The following is a 23969-nucleotide window of genomic DNA, read 5'->3' as shown; positions in this document are numbered from 1 at the left end:
AGTGAAGTCGCTTCATTGCTTTTGTGCACATTTACACAGTTGTGTGCATGTTTTCTGTATGTGTGGCAGCTTTTTTCCAGTCTGTAAAGTGGGGCGAACATGTCCTGACAAGAAAAAACACACCACATGAAATAACCAACTCTGCGTGTTTTTTCTGCAAATGTTCGGAGGAACTTCTCCTTTAGAGGCGCTGCCTCTTCTGTTATTTTTATGATGTCATATCTCACTGCCTGCAGATATGTTGTTACGAGGGGGAGAAAAGTACTTAGTTCTTCTATGTTTTCCCCTCTGCCTCTCTTCGTATATTGCTGCACTCTGCCTCTCGCACTCCTTATATGGGAAAGGAATTAGTTGCGCGAACAAGGGCGGAAACGTGGCGCGGTGAGCGCTGGGTAAATTCGGCGACATACAGGAAGAAAGAGACGAAGCCCAGTCTGCTTACTGCACACTCCCACAGCAGCGACAACATAAAGGACCGAATCACTGCTCGACCAGTTTAGCAGGTAAGCAGCCGGTGTGCTGTATTTTTCGGTATTTGCACTGCGGGGTTTGTGACTCAATTAGCGGCTTTCTGCAGAAGCGGAAAATCAAATCTGAGACGAGAGAGAGAGAGAGCGCACAGCCGCTTCCTCCTTCACCGAGAATCATTCAGAAATTACATCTTGAGTACGGTGTGATGCTAACGCAGCCGGCTAGCCGAGGTTAGCCGCAAAAGCTGACGCTGGTCTCACTTAAACCGTTAACATGTCTGCAGCCCTGTAGTCAGCCTTTACTTCGTCTTGCTGTGTTCTCTTATTAAAAGTGGAAACTTCTCTTTTTAGTCTTTTTTTTCTTCCCTTTCCTCCTCTGCAGAGTAGTGCAGCATTAGCTGACACAGGGAGGGGTGTGTGTGTGTTTCAGAGGAGAGAGAGAGAGAGAGAGAGAGAGGAAAAAAAATCCAGGAAATAGTCAAACTGACAGCAGACGCTCAACAGCAGGGAGGGGACGTATAAAAACACCACCCCAGCTTTTTAAATATGTGTCGACTTTGTATAAGGTGGTGTAATTTTTTTAAAAAAAGAAGAGGTTTATCTGGGGTTACGTTAGCTAGCTCTGGTTGTCGGCGTTGGTGTTGAAATTTAAATAATTTCTAAGCGGTGTAACGGCTCTTCAGAACGGCTTAACGCTATTTCTTAATCTGTAACTCTTCAGGACACTATAACGTTACTTGAGAAAGGTGTTTCTTAACCTCAAGAGCCACGAGTACACAATAAAACTATTTAACTGAGGTTTGAGTGGTGGGGCTAAAGTTGTAACGGCTAGCTTTAGCCGGTGATCGCATTATCAGCAGCGGCTTGAGCGCGATTTGGTTGAGCTTTGAGCCCACCGAAATAGGTCTGGGAGGGCGCCCTGCTTTCCATGTCTGCCACGGTTACAAACAGTGTTTCCCTATGCAAATAGATTTGGAAGAAAAACCAAGGTTGCAAATGCAGGAGTGGACGCTCGCTCCTTTATGTCTGGACGTCTTGCCCCCAGGCAGACACACAAACCCTCACACAGGCCTAACTAACCTACTTCACTGCCCCTGCGTGCTGATGGGAGCTCTGTGCACAACATTTCTTTCATGTAGACAACAAATGAGGTCGATGAGATCAGTTTGATAGGGTTACAGACAGATTTCAGATTTTCAGTTACATAGGTATTATTCATTAGTACAATACACTAGAAGGACTAATGAGAGACTGCCACTCCTCATCTAAAGACTACTTGGAATTTGTAGTCTGACGTTAAGATTTTGCATAGACTGGGGTCACTATTTGCAAGGAGACAGGTAGATTCCTTTTAAGCTACTTTCCCATAGTGCACTGCGTGGAAATGTACAAAAAGCTAAAGTTGCTGGAGGCAGGTTTTTGGCCACACCTGCTCTTGTTTGTCCAGTGGTTTGTTCTAAAAAACCAGCCCAAAAGGGAATAAAAAGGGGAGTAAATGCACCTGTTGGTTGTTGATAGTACTCATGTGTTTGAGTTTTAATATTTGCATAAGTTGATAAAAAGAAATGCAATATGTAACCTACGTGAGGAAGACCACACTGATTGAGCTTTATGATCACTTTACACCAAATGATTGAGATAAGAGCATGCCACAACTTTACAAAACTCCCAGTTTTATTGCAGCATCAGTCATTTGTTTGCACTGTTTGAAAGTGTGCCTTCATACTCCTGGTATGAACTACAAGCTTCTATAATTGTACAAGCTACAGATTTAGCTTTAATCTAAGGAAAATAGAACTGAAGGAATGACTTCCTGGCTGCCGTCCGTCTCTGGTTTTGTCTTCGTCTGTAGCGTTTCCTTGGTGGTCAGCACTTGGCCCGAACCTACGCCGCCACTTTGCTTTGGTGCACATAAAAATAAGCATTTGAAGTGAAGTAACTGGGCATCAAGTTAACTCAAATGTGCTTTGCTCTGGGATTTGCAATTTGCTAGATATGGATAAAGTTTGTTAGTGTTGGTGTAAACAACAGTTAGCCACCTACAGGGCTGGGTTTGTGGTGTTGTTGTTGTTTTGTTTTTTTTTCCTCAGCTGTTACACCATTTAGAGGCCGCTCCCTCCCTGTGCTGCAGGTGAGTCATGTCTCATGAGACCAGGAAGTGCTGGACTCTGGTATATGCAGGTATAAATGCTCACTGCCGTGGTGCTAAACAGAATGTGGGTCAAGGGTAGAGAGGGCTTTTGTTTCCTGCTGTGATCTAATTCATCTCAGAGTCTGCTGCACAAATTAATGCGTAACTCTCTGTGAAAGACAGAGGAAAAGGGGAAGTTTAGATATTGTGTGCTTCTTATTCAGTCTGCTGTAAAAGGAAGAAATAGTGCAGTTTTTTAAAAATAACTTCATGTAATGTCTTGCCACCTCACCTGCTGATAACTCTATTGAATGGATTCACCTAACAGCCTCAGGGTTGATATAATGCAGTACATGACTGCCTCTCCTATTTAATGATCAGAAATCAAGTTGAAATGCTGTAATTATTTTTAGTGATGCAGTATTTTACCTTTATTTAACCAGGAAGTCTGACTGAGGTAGGAGTCATGCAGACTCAAAGCATTATTAAAACTGCAACAAATGCAACACAGATCCACACATGATATACACCCACATAACCCCCCCCCCCCACACACACACACACACACACACACACAATAAGTTGGTTCTTAAGGAAAAAGATCCATGCATCTTGTTCACCACGTTCCTTATGATGGTTTTAAACTGCAAAAGCTTGTTTAAGTTTAAGATGTGGGGTAAGAAAATGCTGTTGTCATCAGATCTGTCTGAAACCTCAGCAGATGAACAATCAGCTGTTTGGAAGGAAAAAAAGAAGTACACAAAGTTAAACTAAATGGCTGCTTGAGTGACCATAACTCAAATCTCAAAATAGTTACTGATTTTTTTTCTGCTGATAAACTGATGAGTGACTGTGGCTAATTGGAACAGTATTGAACACCCATTGATATGACTTTATCTTCAGAGTGCCGCTTCTCAACATGAAGGATTTTATAAGCTGGTCACAGCCAAAAATTTAACATCTCAGTCATTTGATATGTAAAGATTTCACTGAGGAGTGAAAGTGAGATGTTGGCTGCAGCATTATCTTGCTCATTAGTGAGAGTGGTCTGTGTGGATCCATTCAGCGACAGCCAGGTATAAGGACCCGAGGCTGGAGGGGCTCTCAGTGGCCCAGGTAAGGGCAGTGTCAGCTTTCAGCTGCCTCGTGTAATGTTAGCCTTTCTCTTCAGGTGTGCGTCTGGATCTGTGAGTACTCCTTTATGTGTTAGACTTGGATTGGAGTCAGTTAATCATGTCTTTTGAATAGTTAAATCAGGAGTGTCCGTGTGCGTGTTTTTTGCTCCAAAGGTGCTGCTGACCTTAAGTTGTTTTCTTGTGCAATGTACCTGGATGTTTAAACTCATAGCTGGGATCTCTCTGTAGTAACTCGCAACGATCTACATAGCTTTACGCAGCAAGTTCTGGCCTGCTCTTCCTCTTTTGTTACTCAACCTCAACACTAATAGGTGGATTTTTCTGTGACTTCCTTAAAGCTTGCAAATGAGCATATTTACATCTTTTGGCTCAATTTATTCCAACAGTCGAGGTTTCTGTCCTTGTGGCCGATTCGGCACAAAACCTTCATTATGTCTGTGCAGACGGTTTGATAATTCACTCTGTGCTGTTTCTTAACAGGATTTTATCATCTCCTGACATCATTGTCAGTAAAGTAGTCATTCCTGTTATACTCCAAAGGTGGAAATGTGGGTGTAGGGTTGTCCAGAAAAAATGTGCCAAAATCACATTTGATTGTGTGATGCCTAAGCATCAGGAAGTGTTTTGTTTTTAATGTTTTTTTTTTTTAAATTAAATATTTAAATAGCGCTCCGTTTCAGAGGAAGTAAGACAAATTAAAACAGACAAAACTTAAGAGTTTACCTGAAGTTGTTGAGCTACATGTCATCACTAATGAAAGCACCAAACCTTTCAGAGTTCTTTCTCGTTGCCAAAGAAAGAGGCGACAATGTAACCCTTGTCATAAAAATGCTGGACAATCGGAAGCCATCTGGTGGTTGCCAGGTAGTGACTGACTGGTCTTCAGACCTGACTGAAGCTTCAGTATATGTACAAGTGATCCATGTGAGCCAAAAAATTCAGGCTTTACAGTACTCTAAATACTCAGCTTTTCCTAATATTGGCTCTTGGTGACATCATTGGCTTCATAGTGTAGTTAACACATTCACCTTATGCACAGATGGTCCTGGGTTTGACATCCAAATTTTAAAATCACAAATGGTTGTGATTTTAAAGTCACAACCATTAAAAAAAAGGAGAGGAATAAAATGTTAAAAGTTTAACAGTGTATGGGTGTTGCTTTAGCAGCTGGTGCATTTTGGTGCAGTGACTCCGTTGATGTCCCCACAGAGCCTCGGGCTCAGGACTGATGGAATTTACACCACATGAACGCAAGCAGACAGTCGTGTACTCATGTAAACTTTAACCTGTGGTTAAAGTAACCAAGGGGTTAAGAGTAGAGGCTAATCTCTTTATCTAGTACTCCTGTGAAGCTAGTACTGTCTGGTTTGTTGCAAGTCAGAAAATTCATGATTATAATTTAAATCTGTTGTTGTGGTCATTGATTAATAGTGGTGTGGAGGGTACATTATATTGAGGATGAGGTCTAATTAACTTGAGGGATTTATTTATTAAGTGAATAAATAAATGTCAGCACTATGTCAGATGGGGGAAGGATCCAACTGTTTGCCGTATGTGGTTGAAATGTTAGTTGTGACCTGTAGGAGGTTGTTATGCACGCAAAATGTTGTTTTAAAGTTCTGCAAAAGCACCTGTTGGATTAAGCAATAAATGCTTTGTTTAGTTTTAGGAGAAAAAGAAAAGCTTCAAATGATCCGCCACTGATTTTATCCTATATTATAATTATTAATATTGATAATCAGAAACATCAGGTTTTTTTGACTGTTTTCCCCACACAGTTTCTGGACAATATTGCTATGAAGGAGTTTAAGAGCAGCAATAGAATAGCCCTTCTATTCTATTGCTGATATTCTATTGCAGCATGATCTAAACCTGAAATATGGGACTTGTTTCTGGTACAAAAGACAAATATGGGCAGCATTCAGAGCACTGTTGCTGTTTTTAATTTTTTTTTAATTGCAGTAATTTCCTTCACTGCTTGTCCCAGGTGTAATCAAGGCCCCAATTAGCTTGAACAGAAAGTTCCTATGAAAACAGTGTTAACAACAACTGTGTAATAAACACAAAGGATTTGGTGGCTTGTTCGGGAAGAAGTGATCTGTAGATGTTAAAAATTCACAATAAGAAATCGACGACTTCTTCTTCTAAAGTTTGGTTTAAACAGGCAAACCTTAAATGAGCTGCAGCTCATTTTAAAAACTTGAAACAACACCAAGAAGCAGATGATAAGTCAGGCTGTAGAGCCAAATGAAGTCATTAAAACCCGTTGCATTGTAGTTTTAACACAACAAAAACAGGTTCTGGGATCGCAATACTGAATAAAGTTGTTTTTTCGAATCGAAACTGATGAAGGATAAACTGAATGGCAGTTAGTGATTCAGTTTAATCTATTTCTGTAGTTCTGCACTACTTCACTAATGTAGGTTCAGATTGATGCAATCAAGCACTTCTAAAGAAATGCATCCTCCTGTCTATGTTACTATTGACTGTATATAAATAGGACGGATCAATGATCATTTTCTATCGTGATTTCTTTCTTCCTGGCTTTTAGTCCCTGGGACCTCCCTCCCTATAGTGGTAGCCAGCGTGACACAGCTAACCTTTTTATTAAACACAAAAATGTCCTCTCTTTCTGACAGGTATGGCAGAGTTGGCGAGTCTGGTGCAGCGGCTGGAGGTGGCGGTGGGCCGCCTGGAGGCCATGTCAGGCCCTGGAGGCAGCGCTGGAGGTTCAGATGGAGGAGGTATTACTGTTAAAGAAGACACTGAATAATATGTGTAGAGATCAGTGAGTGAAGTTTGCATTAATACATGAAAATGAATCACTGCACTGAAGTCAGCTTCTGGCAGTGTGGACAGCGAAACCGGCGCCTTTTCGAAAACGATGACAGATTTTAGTCATGTGATGCAGTCATGTGACCAATTAAACTAAGATAGTGGAGGGCATTATACAGCAGTTGTTTTGTTTGCGCTCAATTTTGACAGCCCTATTAAAGATTAATATCAGTTTGCAAATGCTCCAGATAGCTTTTCTTCAAATTCTTTAATTCTCACTCGCTTTTGCAACTTTGTACTTTTTTGTTACTCACAGCAACAACTCCACCTCATTGTTAGTCCATTTAAAAAAACTGTGCTGAAGTCAGCTTCTGAGCTCACAAAAGCCACTAGATTATTTGACTGAGTGGGGTCATTTATCACTAAAATGTTCTGGTGTTGTTAATTATGGCTTTCAGTCAGTTACTGTTGGCAGCTAGGCTTCTGCAGCGGTAGATTTAGCTGCTCTTGGTGTGTTAGCCATGGTTCACTGCAATGTGTTGCTGTTACTTGGGGAATTTCATGCAGATTAGACAACCTGAGTAGTTGTTAGTAAAGATATCAGTTCCACATTAATGTAATGTAAATGGTAAATGCCCTGTATTTGTATAGCGCTTTACTTAGTTTACTTAGTCCCTAAGGACCCCAAAGCTTTATACTACATTCATCCACTGGTGATGGCAAGCTACATTGTAGCCACAGCTGCCCTGGGGCGCACTGACAGAGGCGAGGCTGCCGGACACTGGTGGCACCGGGCCCTCTGACCACCACCAGTAGGCAACGGGTGAAGTGTCTTGCCCAAGGACACAACAACCGAGACTGTCCAAGCCGGGGCTCGCCCCTAATGTAATGTGTATAATGTATCCACCTACAGTTTAGATATTCTGCCCACCTGCTGTTTAAAGTGTTTTCAGCTGTTGTGGCTGAAGTTTGCATTTGTGTATCAAACGTCAGCTCTCTCTAATCTGTTTCCTTAATCCTCCTCAGTGTTTGCTAGATTTTTATTCCCCCCCGCCAATTTAAAAATCTTTACATGTATTTCTTTTTAATCCCCGTGGTCTTCTTTATCTTTGCAGCTGTATCTGCGCACGTCGAGGGCTTCGATGAGATCACCAAGGGTCCTCTGGCGGAGTACCTCTCCCTCAGCCAGAAGATAGGGGGCGACGTCCAGAAACATGTAGGTCACAAGTTCAGACATTACACATTTACATGAGGCATTGGTCACCAGTCCTACCGGAGCTGAGTTTAATTCTTTCCTAGGAAAGATGATTCCTAAAAGGTTACTTTAACTGTGGCAGCCATTGTAGAAATATTTACTGGCTACAAGTAAACATTTCTTCTTTCCTGATGAGCACATTGCAGCGTATCTTGGTTTATTGCCAGAGCAGGTGCAGCCTGTGGAAGGACTAACGCAGCCTTTTGTTTGTGCTTCATGCAAAACTCTGCAGGGAATCTCGTAATTGCAGTTGACGCTGCTGATTTGATCGCTTCTTTTATACAGCATTGTTTTACATTTACAGTGACATTCCTCATTTTCCAAGTCCATGTTTTGTTTTGTTTTTCCCCCCTGTTGGCAAGACTTGAATATTTCTAAATATGAAGCCCCTTAAAAGCAGTTTCTGTTAAAAGTGTTCGTGAAAGATGATTAAAAAATGGCACAATGATAAATTAATGTAACTTTTCTTTCCCTGTTTTAGGCAGAAATGATGAAGCAGGGGTTCGCCACTGAGAGACAGCTTCTCATCACAGCCTCCACTTCCCAGAAGCCCTCTGATGTAAGTTAAACACACTCCGTAAAACTTTAAGTTGAGCAAGCACCGCATTGATGGATCAATTTCAACTTTGTGCATTATTTATTGTGTTCGTCTGCAGTTTAAATGGACGAACCCTTTTTTTTTTTTTTTTTTTTTTCTCTTCCCCTCTCTGTACAGGTTCTGTGTTGTGATATTTCTGCCTCATTATATTTCGATTTAAAAATCTGCTGTAAAGATTAAATATTCAAGCTCGGCTTAGTTGTGATGGAGAAAGCTTAGTGGGATTATTGGCCTTGTTAATTTGCTTCAGAATTTGAAGAGGGTTTTTTTTCTTTCTTCTTCTTTTTCTTTTTTCCTGGAGTTGTGACTCAATTCAATATAAATTCTTAAGTTTCAGGTATCTGCTGATATCGAGTGCTAAACTTTTGTCCTTTCTCGACTCTTCAGGCAGTTTTGACGACTCTCCTGCAGCCCGTGTCCAGCGTGATCCAGCAGGTGCAGGCGTTTCGGGAGCAGAACCGCAGCTCACCGCTCTTCAACCACCTCTCCGCTGTCAGCGAGAGTGTGCCTGCCCTTGGATGGGTCGCCATGGTGAGTCCAGGGGCTGAGAAAGGTTAACGGGTAGGAAAAGAGCCGTTTTGGCACCACTCTGTGTGTGGATAAATGAGTGTATAATGGGCGGAAACAGGCCTCTCTTTGATTCTGTCAACAGTCTCTGATGAGCGACGGTTTCTTGGCTGACATTAAAGCACCAACAACAGAGCTTTGCTGTTACAGTAAATGATTCATTCATTGTTTGCTGTTGTGTGGATCAGATTTTCAGATACACATAATGAATGTCTTCATTCTCTGTCCGCCTACCTCTGTATCCTTAAACTTCTCATTTGCTTTGCAAAACATTTGTGACAGCAATACATATTTCAGAAGAACAGTCATTCTTTTTTCTTTATTGCTAATGAGAGCTAGACAAGGAAGCTGATTAATACGTCTTTATCTTAGTTATTTATTTTTTTTAGTCATGTTGAGACTGATTTTTGTGACCTTTGGACAAAGCCTCTTTTTGCAAAGATTGTGGGTGTAGCTTTATGGCAGTAGGATGGATTAGTCTTTAATTAAAGGCTTCACTTGTGGGGAAGCAAAGATTTTAATTTCTCAAAATGTTGAGCTTTAGTTTTATACTTTCGCCTTTCTTCAAACATACCCGACTCCTCTGCATCCGTTTAGTCCGACTCTAAAAGACAGACAGGAAAAACCTGGCCCACAGAGTCCTAAAGGAAAACAAAACAATAAGGGGCAGGAGGCATGTCAAAGCAAATGACTGCAGTGATTCTCCACTGCTGTTTAAGTTGATTTTAATACGGTTTATTTCATCAAGTGACCTCTATAGTGGTACATGTCAGGTTGGGATCTACCAGCAATCTAAATGCTGACATGGTGCTTGTGCTTTTAAATTGTTAGCGACAGGTTACAATTAAAATCTTACTAAGTTCAAACTCAGTTATCCAGTGTTTGGGGGTTTTGTTTGTTTGTTTGTTTGTTTGTTGTTTGTTTTAACGTTCTCTGTGGACATTTGGACTAAATGGTTTCCCACCCATGATATACGAGATAAGACTGGCTCTATTTATCCCAAAATTTGGGGAAGTTCCCGTGTTACCGCAGCCAAGAACACTAAGTACAACCTAGATCAAAATGCTTAAACAAAGTGGACTGGACTGCTCAATATAATAAAAGCAATATGACAAAACAAACTGGCTCAGTTAGGCAAAAACTACACACAGGGTATGTTTTACAAAATGAATCTAAACTTTTTTTTACTTCGTGTCAGGCTCCCAAACCAGGCCCGTACGTTAAGGAGATGCAGGACGCCGCCACGTTCTACACCAACCGTGTGCTGAAGGACTACAAGGACAAGTCAGTAAAACCTCCATTATTAAAGCCTGTTTCCCTCATTGTCCGCAGCAGATGGGCCGTCCAAATTTAATTTGTATACAAAGCTGCTGGGATTTCTTCCACAGTTTGTTCTTATCGTTTTAAACTGTATCATATGTTTTTATTTTTTATGTTGAATCTAATAAACAAAAGTGTCAAAAGAACTTTTAAATGCAGCCAAACAGTTTGCTTGGCCCATCTGTCTTCCATCCTTTCTTTTCCTTTTTCAAGTTATGGTGCCCCACGGTTTTACTGAGTCAGCACTGCCACATGATACACTGAAGCATGTCGGTGGCAGACTTGCTGGGTTTAAACTTTAAAAGCTTGAAAGTGAGGCAGACTGTTTGGGCTCTCAGCTCGTGTTCACATGTCATACAGCAGGCAGTCAGTTTGCACAATGAGAAAATCTGAAGTAAAAATTAAATAAAGTTGTGTTGTGAGGTCTAAGTAAAGGAAGAAAAACTGCTAGAGCTAAAAAACGATGCCATAAAATCATGTGTCGTCTTCACAGGGACAAGGTGCATGTGGACTGGGTGAAAGCCTACATCTCCATCTGGACTGCGTTGCAGCATTACATCAAAGAGCAACACACCACCGGACTGACCTGGAGCAAGACTGTGAGTTTCCAAAGGAAGGAGGAGAGAAAAAAAATAAAAAGGGAAATTACTGCAACTTGAAACATTAAAAAGCAGCTCTCAAGTGATCAAATGCAACCTGACTGATTAATTAACACATTTACCTTAGGGCCAGTTTTACTAATACTTTGTGCCAGAGCAAACTGGGCTTTGGCATTAGAGAAAATTGCACTGTCTGTACTTACATAGTTATATGGTTGCATGATTTCTGCAGCTTGCCCTGTTGCATATGTATTTCTGGGACTTCCTTTCTTGTGGTGCACAATGAAGGAAAATGCCACCCCTGATCAGGAGCTTTTAGGGTACAAAACAATCCTGAAACTGAACTTGAGCTCTGTTTTTACTAAACTAAATTTAGCCCTTCAGAATAAACTTTATTTTTTTACACACAAAGTTGAGGCAAACACAGGGAGAAGTGGTGTAACTGCCCCTGATATGCAAACAGTCCGGTTTTAAATTATAGAGGGGAGAATTACTCCAGAGTTTGTCTCGTGAGTGTGCTCTCCTTTGTCTGCTTTAAAGGCTAAAAGTGTGTCCTTCATGACCTCCATTCACCCTGTTAACCGTTTTCTTCTCTTCTTCCTCAGGGTGCAGTAGCTTCAGCCAGTGCTGCTCCACGCAGCGCTCCTGCTGGTGTTCCTCCCCCACCTCCCCCTGGACCCCCTCCTCCCGCTGACCTGAGCGGACCTACTGGCGGCGCTGGGGACGCCGGTGCTAATAATCGGAACGCCCTGTTCGCCTCCATCAACAAGGGGTCTGACATCACCCGGGGTGGGTAGCCACAGCTCCAACCAACAGTGATGAGAGGAGCTGATACTTTTTTCTGGCCTCAATTTTGAGGATTTGAGTGCAGCAGTAGTCATGTAGCAGAGCTACATGAATCAATACAAAAAGGCTTTGTTGATGTAAATCATATAAAGGAGTCTCCTCTGGTCCTTCTTTCCTTTTGTTGATCATTACGCTATGTGAGGAGTAGTAATCAGTATTGATGAACCTCTCTGGACAAATAAGTTGATGGCAGAAGGTGGTATGAAGGGCAGACAGTGTATTAAGACAGACCTTTTTATTTCAGTTATAAACCTTTATGCTCATTTACACTTATTAATATATGGGTTCCATTCCTTTATTTATTTATTTATTTTTGTTATCACATAAATTAGATGTGCTTTGGATGAAGTAACGCTCCCTCTCTAACAGTGCATGTTTCATCTCTCCCTGACCCCTGCAGGACTAAAGCATGTGTCCGATGACCAGAAGACCCACAAGAACCCCAACCTGAGGAGTCAGGGCGCTCCAGTGCGCTCTGGACCAAAACCCTTCGCTTCAAGCGCCGCCAGACCTGCTGCATCCGCCACACCAACCCGTACGCTCCCCCCTGTGCTGGAGCTGGAAGGAAAGAAGTGGAAAGTGGTACGTTGAAGGGGCCAAAATGACCAAAATAGATTTTTAAACTTGCTTCTGGCTCAGACAAACTGAACTTTTTTTTTTTTTCCTAATTGTTTTTCTTTGTTTTCTTAACTTGCTTTCTGCAGGAGAACCAGGAGGATGCTCAGAACCTGGTGATCAGCGACACTGAGCTGAAGCAAGTGGTTTATGCTTTCAAGTGTAACAAGAGCACCCTGCAGGTCAAGGGCAAAATCAACTCCATCACTTTAGGTAAGAAAGGAAACTCACTCCTTAGAAACACAAGTCGAGGGCTCTCGTATTGCCCCTGATATAATGCCCAAACATTTATATTTGCCGACACAGCCGCCATAAGTGAATAAAAGGCAGAAGAATGAGCTCGGTGCTTAGAAGATTCTCTTAAATATACTTATTTATTTTTCTCTGACAGACAACTGTAAGAAAATGGGCCTGGTGTTTGATGACGTTGTGGGCATCGTGGAGATGATTAACTGCAAGGATGTCAAGATCCAGGTGTGTACATGATTTTTTTTTTTTCTTTTCACTGTTTGTTGCATTTCATGAGATCACTGAATGATTTTTGCTGCCCCGTCATTCTTCGGCTCTTTGTAGTTTCTCTGCTGAGGATTTATACATTTTTCATGAACTCTGTTTATTATTCATGTAGTTAAATATTGGAAACTGCAAGCTGCTCAGTTTTTGGCAGCTTCACTGTCAACTGGGTGCAGTGTTGGGCTTGAGGAGATTTGTAGAAGCTGATTGTAGATCGGCATTGTGTATCATCTTCCTGATAAAGTTACTGGCTTTTAGCCAAAGGGTCTACTGTTTCCTTTTTCCTTTTGTTTCCAGGTTATGGGGAAGGTCCCAACTATCTCCATCAACAAGACAGATGGCTGCCACATTTACCTGAGCAAGGACTCTCTGAAGTGTGAGATCATCAGCGCCAAGAGCTCAGAGATGAACGTGCTGGTACCCAACAAAGATGGAGAGTTTGTGAGTATCTCTGATTTCATTTGTTTGGCACAGGACGTTTAACGGGACAAAAACAGGACCTCACCTGACTGTGATAAGCAACCTCACTGCTTCTGTAAACCTTATGGGGTATTTTTGGCTTTGTAAATGCTGTCATCACTAAGTTTTCAGTGCTGCTGCTTTTATTTAATCCTTATTTCAACCAGAAAGTCAATTGAGATTAACATCTGTTTCTCAAGGAAGACCTGGACAAGTAGGCACATACCTTAAGTTAAAAATCAAATATACTCTGAAAATAAAGTGAAAGAAGTCAATCGAATAATACAAATAGAAGGAGCAGTAAGTCTTTATGAGAGCTCTGAACTCTCCTGGGTAGACAAACACGTTCAGCCTCTTTAGGTACTTGTTAGTGTCTGTGAGGCAAGCGTCACACATCAATTATGAATTTCTCTATAAAAGGTCTTGGATAAAAGTCCAGCCTTGCAGAAGTTTGAAGTCAAAGTCGTTAACATGCAAACGGTCACATTGATCCAGCGAGTAGTGTGCATTTGATCTTTTGAGCTGCTTTCAGCTTCGCATGCTCGGCATGTTTAATTAGACCATGAAGTGTTCCTTGAACTGTGCATCTTTGAGTGCAGCGATCAGGTTTGTGGCGTAGTTGCTTTTAGGATTTTTGTTAACTAATGAGAACATGAGGTTAAGAACGGGGGGGGCAAAGGTCTCCCATCCTCGTTTTAGTGCTGCTAGGAACCTTTGACCAGAACCAGAATAGCCCGTTTATCGAGTCTTCATCCTGAGCCGAGCTGATCAGCTGCTGACTATAAACGATAAAAATTCAAAGCTGGTCTGAAAAAGCTTGTTTGATCTGACAAAAACCCTCTGTGTGTCTCTCCCTTTCAGACGGAGATTCCTGTACCCGAGCAGTTCAAGACCGTCTGGGACGGCAGTAAGCTCGTCACCACAGCAACAGAGATCGCCGGATAAACTGGGGCAGCATATTAAAACGGCCGCCCCTCCTCAACGCCATCCCCACTCGTCTATTTTAATTTTTTTTTTTTTTTTTTTTTTTGCAGAGTCTGATCTGACTGATCGACAACCCCACCAGCTAACTCTCACACTGTACACTGAGATTCAGACCTTTCCCCTCCTTCCTTATCAGCCAATCACAGCTTAAACTGTTCCTTCTGTAAGCCAATTAGAGGGCTGCTTGCCTTATCTGGAGCAGATCCTCCAGCCAATCAGCAGGGAGCAGCTTGTCATTCAAATTAGGGTTTCCCTGCAAGCACTTGAAAAGAGTTTTGCCAACAGCTGGGAAGCTCTGTATGCATTTTTTTTTTTTTTTTTGGGAATTTATCTGGATGATGCTGAGCAAAATTTAGAATAGGCAATGTTGATTCCTCTGCAGCCAATCAGGCTCATTTCTTTCCCTTCTTCCTGTTCAGCTGGGGGGCTGGCGTGTTTAAGTTGTGGCCTCAAGGTTTCTGTTCCATTATATGCAATTCACTGGTGAAGCACTTGTCAAAAAAAAGCCCTTTTTAAAGAGGATAAAGGCATCCATATCATCTCCACTGATGACTGCAACCATGAGACTCATAGTGGAGAATGATGTAAAACAAGTTCTCTGAGCACATACAACCAGAGTAAAAGCAAGCTGTGCAAAAACATTCTCTCTTACATCATTTTTAAAGCATAAATCCATCTAGATGATGATGTTTGAACGGTTTAAAGTACGTTTTCACTTAAATCTACACAGGACATTCCTGAATGAAAGGAAAAAAAAAACATTCCATGTTAGGAGGCATTTAAGAAAAGTGTGTGATAAAGAGCAAAGAGATGTTGGAAGTCGGTGGAAGTGAATTTTAAAAAGTAAAGGAAAACAGACTGGAGTAAGTGATTGGAAACACCTGCTGTAATCACCTGTACAGCTATGAATAGTCTTTGAATATCAGCCTGACCATCAGCATCCTGCTCCTTCTCATGTCTGCAGCTCTCGTAGCTGTGGAGCTCTTCGCTGAATTTTCTTTTATGTCTCTTGTTTTTGTTTACCTCTTTAATTTCTCTTTTTTGGGGGGTCCAAACTCAGAAATCTGCTCATTAGTACTGGAGACATCATTAAAAATGTTGCAATAAATCAAAGTATTTGGGTGTCTTTATTTTATTGATGATTTATTTGTACAGAAGCATTATTTCAGTTAAAAGATCCACATGAGGAAAAACAAGAGTGGCTTAAAAACCCCTGTAAAACCTGCCAACAATGATGAATAGTGTTTGACCTCATCGCTAAACTGCACATGTGACTGCTAAAATTATGATGGCATCACAAGACACAGATTAAAAGCCAACACGCTGGAAATGATCAGTGCAAAAAGAGTAAATGATGCTTTCTGCTAAGCTTGAGCTTCCTGTTAAACTGGCGTTATATTGCTCTTTATTTCAACTGCAGCTACAGCAATCTGAGACTATCAGTATGGAGCTGCTTTAGTGTAAATAAGGCAGCAGGTTGGCTTTGAACCACTCTTCTTTGAACTGGAGGTGGTCGCCTTCGGTGGCCAGAAAAACCAGCTTCCCTGCTTTGTCCATCGCCGCCAGACCCAAACGATCCTACACACACACAGAGGGTCTGTTTTACAACCAGCATGTGCAACAAAGTTTGATTAATAAACATTTGCTGATGGAAAACTGAACTAAGATATGTCCTGCTACATGCAGAACCATCGTAAGGTGGTTAAGGTAAAAAAATAAAAGCTGAATTTTTGGTAAGGCATAAAAAGGCAAAACAAAAGCAGAGATCTATACTTATCAAGATAATCCTAAGTGTTACAAAGGTGGTTCATTTCCATTGCCATGGTAACTTGTGCTGCAGCTAACCTGCTCCAGGCCTTCCGTGTACTACAAACCAAGTTCACCATACCCAGTTAGGCTCAGTGCCTCAACTCGATAAGTCAACCCAAGGTTTATAATCTAGCTATAAGTAAAAATCATTTAGCTTTAATTGTTGTTCTTGAGTTAATTGTAGTGTTTCTATGAGTCATAAATAAATTGACTTGACAAACAGTCTGATACCAAATAATGAATAAAAACAGGGTTAGTCTGTGCGCAGACTTGCAGTATAAATATGTCCTGTTCTGAATTCTCACATTAATGCCTACAGAACAATAAAAGTGTAAAATTGCAACCAACGAGGGGAAAAAAAATTAAGGAATAAAGTTGCACCTTTTAAAATAAATAAAAAAATCTATATTGTTGTAAATGCACACACATATTTTCCGTGTGTCTCATTGGCAGATGCTGCACACCAGCACTTTCATGTAAACACATAAATATACTCAAATACAGACTGAGACCGCGGTTTGACAAATAAATCTGATTACCACCTTCTTGTGACTGCTTAGCCTTCACATTCACAGGAAACACTGGATAATAAAGTGTGTGTACTGCTCACACCGTCAGCTCTCTTCCCTCATCAGAGAACCTGCAGTGATTACCTCCTTGTAGAGAACGCTCTCCTGTAGAGTCTCGGTCTCTTTGGCTTGGCCAGTTTTCAGGAAGCCGAACCACTGCGAGAAGAATCGGGACAAGACTGTGACTGGTCTTTATTCAGCACCTTTGATTTTATAAAAGCACTTTTTGAAACTGACTTGTGCAGAATTTAGCTAAAACTTTGGCCATCAGATGACAGAATTTTACCAGCGTGTATGCTGGGATGATTTCAGTTAAGTGCTACTGCTCTTTCCTTACAAGGTGTTTCACCAGACCACTGGTATTGTACTTAGATGGTACAATAAAGGTTGCACTGACTCACTGCACCATCTTGTGGTGTAAACTGGTATTACATGAATGTAAGGCTGGCTCCAGTTCATTCAACTTTAGCTTACATCTCTTCAACACATTACACAGACACTTTGAATAAGAAGTCGCTGAAGTTTTTTCTTCACATTGTGTTTTTAGTTCTGTTAATTTTTTAAATAACTACGTGCATCATGTTTGGTACCTCAGTATCGACAGGATCCACCACAGAGTCCTGCAGGAACTTGACCATGACGAACTTCTCTAGCTGCTGAAGATTCTTCTTGTAAGTCTCATTCACCGCCTTTAGTAGAAAACAAAAACATTTTTCAACAAACAGAAAAAAGAACTTTGCAGATGTGCACGAAGATTTTTTAAAAAAATCAATCAGATTCAGGAATTATATAAATACAATTAAATGTCTCCATGTGTCTTGTGTGGCTTTCTCTACCTCAAACAATCCCAGGCTTCTTCTTTAAAATGAATTAGCACCCTGCTCTAATAAAGAACCCTTAAAGAGTTTAAAGGACATAATTAATCTGAATAAATCATTCTCTTCTGCGTCGTAGCTCAGTATGAAGAGAACATAATGAGGGTTACCAAATTGTGAAACAGCTCTTTAGCTGATTTTTATTAAGCGATTATTGAGTTGTTTGATAAATTGATTGATTTATGGATTAGCAGAGATAACCCTGCAGGTCAGTTTGTAGCCACACAGTCTAATCCAATCCTGTCTATTAATGAAAGGTTAAGCTCTCGATCTAAACAGCAGTTTACGTCGGTGGGCAAACTTCAGTTTCATGCTGATGGCACGACACAGACTTTCTTCTTCCTGGACATGTTGACCCTGGAGCAGACTGTTAAGCACTAATAGGGTGTAATCTCATTGTCTTTTAATCAATACCTTTCACTGGACTTAAGCATCTTACACAGTAGCAGCAGCCGTCTTCCTTCTGTGTTGCCTTCTGTTTTTTTTTTCCACTTGTTTATAGTTTTAATGGAGAATAAAGAAATCTAAAAGTGTATAAAGGTGTATTATATGTTGAGAACATTTCATGGTTATAACTCATCTTTGAGAGGACAATAAATAAGTTATTAACAATTAATTAAACTCTTTAGGCACCAAAGTCCACTTGTATAGTTATTCATAGCTGCATCTCTTTGTCTCCATCAGCAGATGGCAAAGACGGAGTAAACAATAAACACCGAGATGCTGGAAAAAAACCCTCAATCTCCTTTTTGTTTTCCTAACGCAGTCGCTGTTTACACTTCTGCGACCTCGTTGTACTGACTACAGGGCTGTTCTGGCTCTACTGACCCGCTCTTGATTGATGTCAGCCAGGAAGCGGCTGTACTTCTTGTAGAGATCATCGTTCAAAGGGTCATGCCAGTACTGGGCCTGCACCAGGCTGATAACCACAAACACAGAAACGATTCGTCACGAGATGCTTGACATGACTTAACAGGAACAACAGGCACAACAGGCTGATGCAAGACGGAAAACTTACTGCTTTTGAAACCAGCCCAAGTAAGCTTCCTTATTCAGAGCTTCACGAATCATGTCACAGATTTTAGAGCTCTCCCCAGGACACCTGGGCAGCCCGTACACACCTGAGGATTCGAAAAACACACAGGGTTAGATTCCAGCTTGTTTGGAAGCTGTCAGGAATTAGTAGGCAGCATAGAAAACTGTCAGGAAATAACCTGGACCATTCACTCCCATAGCTCCCTGGTCTGGCTCACAGAGCACTTGAGGCTCTTAATAAGTCTCCAGTGGGAGACTGAGCTGTTTACATCTTTACATAGAGGCTTGAATGTGTTTAATTTGAGGAGAGGAGTTCTGTTTTCAAAGATCACCTGTGATGTGTAAATAGAGCAGAACAGAATAACAAGTCTGACGTCAAAGAGAAGGACCTACAGAGTCAGGTTAAACTTTTATGTGCAGCTGATTCATGACAATAGACTGAGTTTTATTTTACAAGTTAACTACATCATAAAAGAGCTTTTAGTTTTGTTTTCAATTTAACTTTCTTTGCAACTACTGAGTTCAGATCTGAAAGCGAGGCCCTTCAGCCTCCTGGTAGATGCACTTATCGAATAAGTTTGAACATAGTAGGTAAGTTCCTTCGTTAGTTGATGTCCGACCTTGACATTTAAATTTGGGTCACTGAGATTTAAAGTTGATACACCTGTGGTATCAATTTGAAAATCCTACATCAACCCATTCTCTAGTTATCATGTTCACGGCGCCAGCCCGCTTGGCGGGGTGATGGCAAAACCTCATCAGCCTTTTTTGGCTGAAGGGTAAAAAAAAACCCCTAAACACTACTTTTACATCAGAATATATCTGGTCAGCTCTGCTCAGAGGGAAGTGAGCTAAAGTTATCATTAAAGTATCACCTTGGTGCTGACCGCCAACAGAGATCAGGTTTTTCATTGGTGGAGAGGGACAGCGCTGAGCCACAGCCCTCCTGCGAACAGAGGAACCGGGTCAAAGAGTCAGAGCGAGCTTCCTCATTTCAGTCAGGAGACAAAAACTACGAGCGGGAAACGTGCTGAGGCCTGAGAGTTGGGGTTTTTTCAAACACACAAAGCTTCCAATTTCTCTCGCATAACAAGTAAGAAAACCAGAGTCCAGAACAGGAGTTACATACAGAAATTGCGCCCCCTGGGAGAAGCCCATCGCATTGTATCCTCCCTTCAACTTGGGGTCCTGAGCCAGCTGATTGCACACCATGGACACCTGCTCATTCACATCTGAGAAAAACCCATTTTCTGTGTCCTGCAGGAGGAAAAACATGAAAAGTTCAAATCACAAGTGACAGATTAAAAGAAGAAAACGAGCAGAGAGATAAAGTTACGGCGTCACCACGGATCAAAGCTGTACCCGTGCAGGTTTGGTATAAATATTAACACAGAGGAGTCACACAGTGAAGCTGCAAAAGGAGCCATTTTTCTGATGTAACTTATGTCACTACTACTGCAAATACCACAGAATAGGAGCCATCACACATCATGTGGAAAGCTGCTGTGGGACCGTTAAAGAAAAAAAAGGCGGTCTTTAATAAACATGTCATATATTCACTTTTACTGTGTGTTTCTGTGAGAAGACGAGTGGCCCTGAGTCATCTTCTGAAGGTAGTGAAGTAATGCGACGTCTTAATAGGATGACGGCGATTTTTTTTTTAGCTGTGAAACAGCATTACAGGACGTTTTATCTATGCGTCCAGTCTGTACAACAGCTTGAGCGTCTTTAAAAGGTACAGGAAGTACGTAATCTTTTGAAGTTTTTTAATTTAAAAAAAAAAATCATTATTATTAATTTAGAATGAATCTATTCTAATACACGGGAGTGGGCGCTTGTTTGTGGAGGCTGCTGTGTTGCCTCACCTTGTAGAGACTGACATATAATACAGAGGGCGAAATGAACACCTGCCAATATTTCACAATTACTTATCATCACCAGATTAAACAAGTAACCCTCCCATTGCTGGACAATGAGCCAGCTAAACAACAAGCGCTGGTTTTAAGCTAACGTTACGCCAGCTAATGCTAAGCTAGAGCGTCCTTAAAAAATGTAATAAAATTATTATTTTTTAAAGATATCGCATTTTCCCTCTGATAAAAAAAACTTGACATTGTCACATCATACGAGTGTCTGAGACATTAAAAACATTTCAAAGAGAGTTTAACTAATGGCAGCTAATGGCAGCAAATGCCAGGTAACAGCACTTAACAGAGGCTAACGGCAGCTAATAGCAGCAAAAACAGCAGCACTTACTGACAGAAAAGTTCAGCATATCCTCAACAACTCATCTCGGTATTGCTGTCAGTGGACAGAAGTGGACTTCACTGACTCGTATCGGACTCCTTATACTAATTTTTACAGAATTGTCCAGTAGTAAATCGTAAATACATATGGACATCCAGTATACTTCTAAGGTAAAGTAAAGACTAACAGCCTGCAGTCACTGTGAATGATGCACTTTAATTGGGAAGGTTAAGAAAGCTGAATTCTACAGTCTGCAATCTATTAAATCTAGTGGTGAGATTTCACACACTCTACCTTTAATGCCATTTACATTTTTACTTTCATACTATTAATATTGCACTAATTACAGAGAGGGGAAAATTTTGCTTTTTAAAAATTGCACTTTTCAAAAATGTGTGAGTCTTCATAACTTCTTAAGTACAGAGCAGAAAAACAGAAAACACATTCAAACTCTGTTAAAATCTCTCTACCACTGCCACAATCTAAAGCTAAGTTATTGTTTGTTGTTGTTTTTTTTATCAAAAAGAAATATTCTTTAATGAGCTCTGAGCATTAATATAATGAGAAATATATTTTTTTCAGTCACAAAGCTGCATAATTTAATGTTTATGATGTAGAATTAAAAAAGCAAGGATCGGTATTTCGTCTGTTTCCTGATGATTCACAGGAGAAAACTTCATGGGATTTTTTTGGGGTTGCATGATCATATTAAATTAAAGCTTCCAATAAGAATTCAAACATCTATCCTTTCTATTCGTGACTCTGTAATACGGTCATCTCTGTCCAGAAACCTTCTGTTTATGAGGGGCAGCCAATCAGAAGAAAGTTGTCCTTATATAGGGAGGAGCTAAACTTATTATTATTATTTTGAACAGTGCAAACGTAGAGCCCAAAAATATAAATTCATACCTGAAAATTCCTTGAACTGTTCTAACATTACCATGTGACTAATGCAAAGACCAAAATATTTTCACTTTCATAAATGTCTTTACAGCGTGAGGTTACCTCCACTATGTTTTTTCCAATCATCACTGAGAGCACGTAAACTCCTGGGATCTCCTGCTCAATCATTTTCTTTATATAGCCCATGCTCAAAGGGTTGCAACACGAGTCACCTGATGAAGAAAATACAAATAAACACAAGCCTTATCGTCCAACTTTATGGAAGGGAATCAGGCATATCCACAGTATTTTTATGGCTTATTTTAAATACATATAAATCAGATAGAGGCTCAGTGCAGAGCACAGTCTTCTTTGGTTTAAGCTCTAAAATCTTCTGTACTCTGAGTTAGAGGTAGTGTCTTTTTTTGCCTGAGGAAGAAGAGAAAGTGCTTTTCTTTTCCCTTCCTCAGGTGGGATTTCTCCATATAGTATAGGATTTAATGAGCAGCCTATCAGTTTTAAGCACACTCCTCATCTCTCACATTACAGCTCAGGTTTGTATCTCACTGCAGTATTGCTGTAAACATGTGGCTTTCGCTTTCGTCAGCAGGAAGTGACGTGAATCGATGAATCACATGTTACCAAGGTAAGTTATTCAAATGTGTACTGAACAGTGGGGGCATCACAGTTAACCTTTTTTGTACTGTTCTAGATTATTTTATGTAAAACACAACACAATCCCAATAACTACACATCTGTGGATGCATCTTTTAAAACAAACACACAAACCAAAAAGCAGGCTTAATTACCACACATAAGATTTTATAGATCCGTTTCATGGCAGGTTTACATAAAAACATGCAAATTATTCAGTTCTATTTACATATTGTGAAAAATGAGCTGAAGATTAAATATGCAACTCAGTTTAAACATAATAGAGAAACTATGTACAGTTAGGTGGGTTTTTTCAATCTTAAAGTTTCTTAAGCTAAAATAAAAGAGGAACACCGGATGTTTCATGGTTTCATAAATCAATCTGGTTGTGATTTTGTCCACAATAAAATTTATTGATTAAACAACTTGCAGTATTTGAATTGAAAAACTGAATTAGAAAACAAATGACACAATTGCATGGGCCTCTACATATCAGACCTTTAACAGTCAGCAACCCCTTATATATGTCTCTGGAACTTAAAACACTCTGCTTCAGCTCATAAGCTGGTGTACTGTGTGTTTATGGTTATTATGAATACTGGTTTGTAGTGTGGTTTCAGAAAGGTGGCTTATGCTTAATTTTTTTTTCTGTGAAGACTATATATATATACTATATAAAGGTGCCATTTTTAAGATTTTTTTTTCAATATATCCCTACAGTAACACAGAACAGAGTCACTTACCCATCCCATGCCAGAGCACTAGTGGTACAGTCCCATTGTCGGAGTCATGAATTGGGCTGGAGGTAACAAGCAGCACTGGCGCAGCCAGGAGAAAACACAAAAGGACAGCTGCCATTCTGAGTCCTGACACATGGAAACAAAATGAACTAGTTTTTCCTATTTTATCAACATCCAAGAAATAACAGACCCCTGGAATCTCTCAGCAATATGAATTTATAAATGTTATCTCTATATAAGCAACATTTGCTGTTATTCAGTTAAATGCTGTATGCTTCTATTTATTACAAATCTCCTTTGTCATTTAACCTTTTTTGCTAAACTCCTGTATGTCATTGTTGCTAATTGCACTGGTCCATGTTTGTCAAAATATATCTGCTGTATGTTTGTATACAGTCAGTGGTCCTTGCATGTGAATGAATATCAAATAAATGGGAAAGTACAATAAAATGTTCGACAGGAAATCATCCCTGTGCTTCCTAGTATCTCCAAAGCTTCCAGTTTATTAGAGCTGGTCATCCCGGGTATATTTATATCTGTATTAGAAACTCAGCTCACTTTAAGTGCGTCAATGAATCATCCTCATGTAACTTCGAACAAGCTAACTACAAACGAAAGAGCACATGATTTACAAATCAAACGCATACTTATTACGTACATTTTGGAATACGCAGTAGCGCATTGGTGCTGTACCAAAGGTTTAAATCTACGCAACGTTTTCTTTAAAATATGTATGTAAATATACTTAGATTAAATAAAATAAAATAAAATATGTCCCAAATTCCCCCAAAACACTACTCACCGCTTCCGTATCCTTAATGTTTGTCTGTTGGTTGTCACATGATAATGTTTGGAGCGTGTAGCCAATCACATGAAAGGGGAGGGGTTAA

The 23969-nt window shown here is 40.4% G+C and overlaps 2 protein-coding genes across 2 annotated transcripts; one reads left to right on the top strand and one right to left on the bottom strand.

Annotated features, from left to right (window-relative positions):
• The first annotated feature begins 382 nt into the window (after positions 1 to 382).
• Positions 383 to 15381, top strand: cap1 (CAP, adenylate cyclase-associated protein 1 (yeast)). Its single transcript, XM_087835347.1, has 13 exons — positions 383 to 503; positions 6377 to 6481; positions 7628 to 7728; positions 8249 to 8326; positions 8753 to 8896; positions 10131 to 10216; positions 10746 to 10851; positions 11457 to 11640; positions 12098 to 12279; positions 12402 to 12525; positions 12704 to 12786; positions 13123 to 13266; positions 14146 to 15381. The coding sequence occupies exons 2-13, from the start codon at positions 6379 to 6381 to the stop codon at positions 14227 to 14229; spliced, it is 1419 nt and encodes a 472-aa protein (XP_087691473.1). The 5' UTR covers positions 383 to 503; positions 6377 to 6378; the 3' UTR covers positions 14230 to 15381.
• On the bottom strand, positions 15377 to 23928 carry ppt1 (palmitoyl-protein thioesterase 1 (ceroid-lipofuscinosis, neuronal 1, infantile)). The gene is made up of 10 exons (XM_006794357.2): positions 23882 to 23928; positions 23083 to 23205; positions 21809 to 21918; positions 19686 to 19813; positions 19432 to 19502; positions 18540 to 18642; positions 18350 to 18440; positions 17237 to 17335; positions 16731 to 16802; positions 15377 to 15846 (listed from the first exon to the last, which is right to left on the bottom strand). Exons 2-10 carry the CDS (start codon positions 23195 to 23197, stop codon positions 15724 to 15726), a joined length of 912 nt encoding a protein of 303 aa, XP_006794420.1. The 5' UTR covers positions 23198 to 23205; positions 23882 to 23928; the 3' UTR covers positions 15377 to 15723.
• Between the last annotated feature and the right edge of the window lie 41 nt (positions 23929 to 23969).

This window comes from Neolamprologus brichardi, chromosome 22 (assembly GCF_056152115.1).
Source record: "Neolamprologus brichardi isolate AB-2024 chromosome 22, ASM5615211v1, whole genome shotgun sequence".
NCBI classification, from domain to species: domain Eukaryota; kingdom Metazoa; phylum Chordata; class Actinopteri; order Cichliformes; family Cichlidae; genus Neolamprologus; species Neolamprologus brichardi.
Note: the sequence above shows the minus strand (reverse complement) of the source record. Positions and strands in the feature narration are given on the sequence as shown.

Coding starts and splice junctions, on each gene's coding strand:
- ppt1 (XM_006794357.2), bottom strand. CDS start 23,197: ATGGCAGCTGTCCTTTTGTGTTTTCTCCTGGCTGCGCCAGTGCTGCTT. Junction 19,814..21,808: donor TTGGAAAAAACATAGTGGAG/GTAACCTCACGC, acceptor TTCCTCCTGCAG/GACACAGAAAATGGGTTTTT. Junction 15,847..16,730: donor AGAGCGTTCTCTACAAGGAG/GTAATCACTGCA, acceptor GTGTGTGTGTAG/GATCGTTTGGGTCTGGCGGC.
- cap1 (XM_087835347.1), top strand. CDS start 6,379: ATGGCAGAGTTGGCGAGTCTGGTGCAGCGGCTGGAGGTGGCGGTGGGC. Junction 10,852..11,456: donor GACTGACCTGGAGCAAGACT/GTGAGTTTCCAA, acceptor CTTCTTCCTCAG/GGTGCAGTAGCTTCAGCCAG. Junction 12,526..12,703: donor AATCAACTCCATCACTTTAG/GTAAGAAAGGAA, acceptor TTTCTCTGACAG/ACAACTGTAAGAAAATGGGC.